Source organism: Pundamilia nyererei, unplaced genomic scaffold (assembly GCF_000239375.1).
Source record: "Pundamilia nyererei isolate P.nyererei 1_Seehausen unplaced genomic scaffold, PunNye1.0 scaffold00050, whole genome shotgun sequence".
Classification (NCBI taxonomy): Eukaryota; Metazoa; Chordata; class Actinopteri; order Cichliformes; family Cichlidae; genus Pundamilia; species Pundamilia nyererei.
This window is the reverse complement of record NW_005187451.1, coordinates 3,073,191-3,080,548: the sequence shown is the minus strand read 5'-3', so window position 1 is coordinate 3,080,548 and position 7,358 is coordinate 3,073,191. Positions and strand designations below refer to the sequence as shown.

Genomic DNA, 7,358 nt, shown 5'->3' with positions numbered 1-7,358 from the left:
TTAATTTCTCTATCGAGTAAAAGTTATATCGCGATACATATCGTTATCGTTCTATCGCCCAGCTCTAATTTAAAGACATTATTACACATCAGGCTGTGCTGAGGAGGAACGGTGGTTTTCCCAAATATGAACTTTAAAGCTCAGGAGAATTGTACGAAACCAGTTTTGCCTGTAAACTGAAATTCCTTTTCTGTTTGCACGGTTCAGTAAATTGTTGCTCTTATTTCTCTTTTTCCAAGCAAAGTGTTAAGAGGCGATGAGTGGCTGCATGTACAGTCTGATCACCTGTCCACAGCGTGCTGTCTGTGCTACCTGCTGTTATAAAATGATCCTTGGTTTGCACATAATCTCTATGAAGCTTGGTTCTCCTTATTGTCTCACTGTGACCTGGTTCCTTCCTCAGCCCAGCTGTGGTGATGGTTTCATCTCTGCTCTCGCTGGTTCTTCTGGTGGCTCTCGCTGTGTACAGGCACCAACATCCAGCTAACCTCTACCTCCTGTTTGCATTTGTAAGTTCTTCTGTTTTCAGTTTCTTGAATAAAGTTTTTAAATTTGATTGATTGTCATAACAGTCAAAATTGTTGTCTGCTGCAGGAAGGTAACGGTGATGGGCAGTGAGTCATTTTTCAGTGAACCCAGTCCAAGAATATTCGTGGTCTAATTCCTGCTCGTAATAAAACGAATGTTTTATAAGAACATACTTTTACACCAGGAGACGATGATCACCAATCATCATTGTGACCGTCGACAGGTGGAGTGATTAACTCTGATTGTCTCCTCATCACAGCATCTGTTAGTGGGTGGGATAGATTAAGGAGCAAGTGGAGATTTTATCCCCGAAGTTTGTATATTACTAGCAGGGAAAATGGACAAGCTTAAGGTTAGAGTTAGTTTGACAGGAGCCACATTTGATGACGGGGTCGGAGCATCTCCAAAGCTGCAGCTGTTGAGGGCGTTCCCAGTCTGCAATGGTCAGTATCTAAAAGGTGATCCAAGGAAGGAACGTTGGTGAACCACCGACAGAGTCGTGGGTGGTCGAGGCTCACTGATGCACGCGAGGAGCGATGCCTGGCCTGTCTGGTTTGATCCAATGGATGAGTTATTGCAGCTCAAGCTAACAAGAACGAGCTGCTGCAGGCTGCCCGTGCTGACCTCTGTCCACTGTCAAAGCACCAACAATGGGCACGTGAGCCTCAGCAGTGGACCACAGAGATGAGTCACATTTTCTGGTGCATCACGTGGACGGCTGAGTGTGTGTGCGTCACTTACCTGTGAAACACCTGGCACCAGGGTGCATTATGGGATGAAGGCGAGCCAGCAGAGGCAGTGTGATGCTTCAGCTAGGAAACCTGGAGTCCTGTTACTACCTGCCTAAGCATTGTTGCAGACCATGTTCAGCCTTTCCTGGTATTACCGATGGTGGTGGCCTCTTTCAGTCGGCGCCTTGGCACGAAGCAAAAACGATTCACATTTGTTATCAGCAACGTTCGTCTGTCTCTGGTAGATCAAATGATCAGAATTACAATCATAATGATCAGTTTATTTCTCCATGAAGAGAAGCTAACACGTATAACAGTAGCTTGTTTATGAACAGTGGGTAATATAAGTATTCAACACGTCACCAATTTTCCAAGTAAATATATTTTAAAAGGCTCTATTCACAGGTGACAGTAACACCCATCAGTGCACTGATGGGCCTTTTGTGTTTAATACCAGTTTTACTCACTATAGATGTATAATAGATGAAGTAACTGATGAGGCACACTGTAAACAATGGTGGATGATATCAACTAAACAAGATGACAGAAGTTGTTTCTAAGATGGTATGAAGTCATAAAATGTTCTTGTTTTCTATTGTTTGTATTTGTGTGTGTAAAATGGTCTTTAAGGCTTTTTATATGCGACCTGTTTCAGCTGTGGTTACAGAGCCATGAACCTGATGCTGTCCAGCATGAAGCTGTAACATTCCCCACGTTACTTTGTTGCCATGTTTCCTTTTTCATTTTGAGCTGCTCAGCGGCTGCAGCCGCAGTAACTGCTGCTGTAATAATGGCTGTGTTGTTGTGTTGCTTGCAGACTCTTCTGGAGGCGCTGTCTGTTGCCACAGCTCGTAAGTGTTTAGAGTTGCATTCTGTTAGTGTCCAGCCTTCCAGGCTACCGTAGACTCTGATGGGATTTCTTTCTCTCCACAGTCACCTTCTATGATTACTCCACAATACTGCAAGCTTTGTTTCTCACCTGTGCTGTGTTCGCTGTATTAACAGCCTACACCTTTCAGTCCAAAAGAGATTTCAGCAAAATGGGAGCTTGGTAAGTTCTGGGTGCTGATAGGACTCTTTAAATGTCTGTGAAGGTTCTCATCATCATCATCATCATTTATTTATTTATATAGCACTTTAAAAACACACCTGGTAGACCAAAGTGCTGTACGATACTAATATGCACATAGTAATAAAACCAGACATAGCAATAAAGTTAAAAAACAATAAAAAAATGAAAAAATAAAATAAAAATGTTTTTAATAGGTTTTTAATAAAGACTTAAAAACTGGCACTGATGCAGCCTGTCTAATATGGAGAGGAAGGTTATTCCAAAGCATCGACGCTCGGTCTCCTCTAAGTTTCAGCCGTGACTTTGGGACCGAAAGCAGCAACTGCTCAGCTGACCGAAGGGAACGAGTGGGGACGTGGGGCTTCAACAAGTCAGACAAATAAACAGGTGCCAGACCATTTAGAGATTTAAAAGCCAATAAAAGGATTTAAAACGGATCCTGAATTCAATTGGAAGCCAGTGTAAAGAGGCCAAAATCGGAGTGATGTGATCAAATTTTCTTCTACCAGTTAAAAATCGTGCCGCCGCATTTTGCACTAATTGCAGGCGTGACAAAGTGCCCTGCCCAACCCCTGTTAAAAGAGAATTACAATAATCTAAACGTGAGGTAATAAAGGCATGAATAACGCTTTCCAAGTCACGCTTGGAAAGAAAGGGCTTAACCTTTGATAAACGTCTGAGGTGATAAAATGCTGATTTTACCACCCCGTTTACATGGTCATCAAAGGTGAGTGCAGAATCAATTTTAACTCCGAGATTTGTGATCGAACTCGTTAGTTGGGAAGTCAAAGCTGCAAGATCAACATCCAGAGTATGAGAAGAACGATTTGGGCCAAATAAAATTGCTTCTGTCTTCCGATCATTAAAATGTAAAAAGTTGTTTGCCATCCATGCTTTGACATCAGTAAGGCAGTCAAGCAGAGGTCCAGTTGGGAGACTATCAGAATGAGTAAGAGGTAAGTAGAGCTGGCAGTCATCTGCGTATAGATGGAATGGCACTTTATGCTTTCAGAAAATCGCGCCAAGGGGCAAGAGGTACAATGAAAACAATAACGGCCCAAGAATAGATCCCTGTGGCACACCCCAAAGCAGGGGGGCCACAGAGGATGAAGCCGACCCCAACTTAACACAAAATGTCCTATTTAAAAGATAGTCGTCCAGCTCATCGCAGTCTGAGGAGCTCGGACAGGAAGGCGTCTGGACTTAAGAAGACGTCCTTGAAGACGTTTCATCAGAGAAGCTTCTTCAGTTCTAAGACTAGAAGGTGGAGAGTCACAGATTTTAAGCCTTTTGGGCAGAGGCTCAATAGGAGGTCCACGACCCTCTTGGGTCCCACAGAGCTTCAAATCTGCGACTCTCCACCTGTTGCTCTGAGAACTGAAGAAGCTTCTCGGATGAAACGTCTTCAAAGAAACTTAACAAAGTCCAGTCCGAGCACCTTTAATGTGCCGCCTGATCACACACAAGATGTAACATGCAGATGAGATGAGTGGAGTATATAAATATAACATTCGTAGATTTTGAAAGCTGTGACGACACGAAACACCTTCAATCTGAAGCTAGAAATGTACATGAGCTTTCCATCTGACGTGCAGCTCAGACAAACTGAGTCCAGCTAAAGTGGACTGTCTGTTTCATCCCTGCAGGCTTTTCTCCTGTCTGTGGATCCTCATCATTGGAACCTTCATGAGGGTGAGTGGAGGGGCCTGATATCAGTGTCACATGGGCCTAATGAAAGAGGAACAAAGGCCAACGAGTTACAAACAACAGAAAGCTACAGAGAAAAAGGGCTGATGGTATTTCTGAGCTAAGCCTACACATGGGCTGTGCACCAATGTAAAGAAGTTTAGTTGGAGAATTGTAATGTTGGACTTTTTTCCACATCAAACCGAGCCACAGTAGGTGAACTGGTCACGGGTAGAAGCAGCAAGCTGTGGCAGTGACACGACGTGCACAAATGAAACCTGTAGTTTCCCTGTTGTGAAGCGTGCAATCTGCAGAGCTGGTCTTTTACTTGGGCCTGCTGGGGTAAAGGGCTTGTTGAAATAAAAGGCCTTGTAGTGCAGAAGACTTCCAAGTTTAAAACCAGCCTTTGTTCTGCTGCTTTTCCTTGTATAGGATAAGATGTCAGTGCTGCAGCTGAAGTTGAACACGGCTATAAACACGATGAAACAAAACATAGACACGTTGGTAAAATCAAACACAAACTGCTGCTGGGTGCTGTCAGTGTTAGGAGTGTGCTGGTTCTTTACCTCCTTCCAGAGAGCAGTCGGCTGAACAAGGCCGGGACTGAAGGGTTCTCTGATCTCTGTAAGGAAGCTTTCGATCCATGTGGGAAGTTACGGCAGCCTAATCACTAGAAAGTCAGGGATGATGGTATTAAATAACCGTTTGAGGTGGACGCAGAGCAGTGGTGGTTTGGCTTTAGGAGCAAACCGATGGGAGTCACTTTAAATCCCCTTGTGCTCTGTTCTCTCTGCAGCTCTTCTTCCACAGTGACGATGCAGGTCTGTTCCTGGCTGGAGCTGGGGCCTTGGTCTTCTGTGGCTTCATCATCTATGACACCAGCATGCTGATGAAGCAGCTCTCTCCTGAGGAGCACATCTTGGCCTCCATTAACCTCTACCTGGACATTGTCAACCTCTTCCTGCACATTCTCCGCGTCCTCGACTCAATGAAGAAGCACTGAGTGCTGCAAACCCACAATTTGCCTGTTCTGTGATTAATTTATGCTTGTGAGTGTTGATGTTGGTGCACCAAAAATCCCATTATTGACCTTTGTAACTGTTAAAACAATCGGTGTGTTCTTGGTAAGCTCTTTCTGTTGTTCTCTGCTGTTTGTTTGATACCCCAAATTAACCAGCGTTGTGGATTATTATCAGTTTTTCTGTCTTGTACAGCCAACAAGTACTCGTCGTTTTGTGGAGGAAGGCCACACTGCCTGATTTGATATGGAGCCAGTGAGCAGCTCGTCTGCCCCTAATGCAGCTCATTTCTTTTAAACAGCAGCTCTACACAGACCTCTCCAGTCTTGCTGCTCCAGTTCATGCAGTTTACAGGTGAAGACAGAGCCTCACACTGAAAGGAGAGCTGGATGGATGCAAATGCAGGAAGCATTGAGAAAGGAAACACTGACCAATCAGATGTGTTCACAGACGTGTGTGTGTGTGTGTGCACAAATCTGATTGGTCAGTACCTCCTTTCTGAATTTGATTGGATTCTGAATGATGCACCCACACAAAGATTTGCAAACAACATTGGCTTTGTTAGAAAATCTAAGCACATCTTTAAAATGAATAATAATTTTGTCAGTACAGTTTTCCACGACGTGAACCAAACGTGCTCATAGAACGATGCTGATAAGTAATTATATAAACTGTACATCACGTTGAAATAAAGGTGAAAATACAGAAAAGGTCTCGGACCTGTCTGAAAAACACAGGTTCTGTTTAACTTTGCAGATCTAAGTAGGCTTAGAGAAAAGCAACACGTCCTGTCACAATGTAAAGCAGTGTGTCCCAACCTGTGAGAGCCACGGCTTTGGCATGATGTGAACAGGTTCATGTCTGAAACCCTCCAGTGTTGTTAAATTATGACAAATCTGCAAAGAGGAGTGGGCCAAAGTTCCTCAGTGATAAGAAAGACCTGCTGGCAGTTGTCACAAACGCTTGATTGCAGCTGCTGCTGAGGGTGACACGAGCAGTTATTAGGTGTAGTCGAGTAGTTCATGACATCAATTTAAATAAAATTAGAATTTAAAAACTTCATTTTATATTTGCTCAGGTTATCTTTTCCTAATAGTAAAATGTATTTATTTATATGACTGTTGTACAACAGTCCATCATCTGAAATGTGTGACAAATACGCAGAAAGAGGAAAAATTAGGAAGGAGGCAAAACCTCTGTGTGCACATTTGTGAACGGCCTGCTGTTTTAATTTGTTATGCATAAGATTTACTGCTGAGTCACCACAGACTGACTCACTCCCCCTCTGTTAATGGTCTGCCGGATGAATGCATGCTGATTTATAAAAGTGTAAATGCAATATCTAAATTCTAAAATTGTGATATTTACTTTTTAATTTATGAGCTTCTTGGTATTGTTTTAAATTCACTGTGTTTGTTTTTGCAAGTCTATACATGAAAAAGACTTTATTAAAACAATTAGGTGAAATCATGGTCTTTATGATGTGTGTGAAACTGATTATATAATGATTGTATACATATGGTTGTTAGATTCATTTTAACTTGATTAAAACAGTAATCTGTTAATCTGTTGATCTGAGTAAATGTGTGTGTGCTAATGAACAACAGCACTGTATGCATTTCCAGCATTTGCCTGCATTAAGTTTGGCTTTATCTGTTGACACATGACATATGATTGAAGTTTGTTCGGTCTTGTAAGACATCATTAAAATCAGTTATAGGTTATATCTGTAAACAGCAAAAACAACAGAGAAGCTTGTAGAGAAATGTGGAATAGATCTAATGAACACAACCCGAAAGCCAGAAGTTCAAAATCCAGGCCCAGAAATCTTCCTTCAGAGTAACACGCCCAGGATATGTTGCTCACCATGTTAGGCATATTCAACAGTAACTGGGAACTTTTGTTTTGAAATCCAAAAATATATTTTCAAGTCAAGTGGCTTTATTTCCAACCATGTGCAGTGGTGCAGCATACGGTGAACCGAGACAGCGTTCCTCCAAGACCATGGTGCTACGTATTAGGGCTGCTTGATTATGGCAAAAATGATTTTGCCATAATCGAGTCTGATTTTAAACAGCCACACACTGAGCAGCAGGCCTAACGTGTCCTCCGCTGTTTGTTGTGTTTGCATACAAATGACATCACTGGACTTTGGACTGGGTTGCTATAACGACCCCTGGACATCGTGGTACTGATACCTACTCGAGTGGAGTCGAGCAGGTATCAGTGGAAGAGGTCGAGCAGAACTCCCACAAGGATTTTAGATGCTCCAGCTTTTTAAACATGTTGTTGGGTAAAGTTTTTTCCAAACAACATTCACAT

At 42.6% G+C, this 7,358-nt stretch overlaps 1 protein-coding gene across 1 annotated transcript in view; it reads left to right on the top strand.

The window, feature by feature from the left end:
• The window catches only part of tmbim4 (transmembrane BAX inhibitor motif containing 4), a 10,359-nt gene extending 3,758 nt beyond the window's left edge, over positions 1 to 6,601 (top strand). The window contains exons 3-7 of the mRNA XM_005733210.2: positions 404 to 509; positions 2,077 to 2,110; positions 2,193 to 2,310; positions 3,978 to 4,023; positions 4,814 to 6,601. Coding sequence (XP_005733267.1) covers positions 404 to 509; positions 2,077 to 2,110; positions 2,193 to 2,310; positions 3,978 to 4,023; positions 4,814 to 5,020 — 511 coding nt within the window. The 3' untranslated portion in view covers positions 5,021 to 6,601. The remainder of the gene's footprint in view (positions 1 to 403; positions 510 to 2,076; positions 2,111 to 2,192; positions 2,311 to 3,977; positions 4,024 to 4,813) is intronic.
• Positions 6,602 to 7,358: the final 757 nt, after the last annotated feature.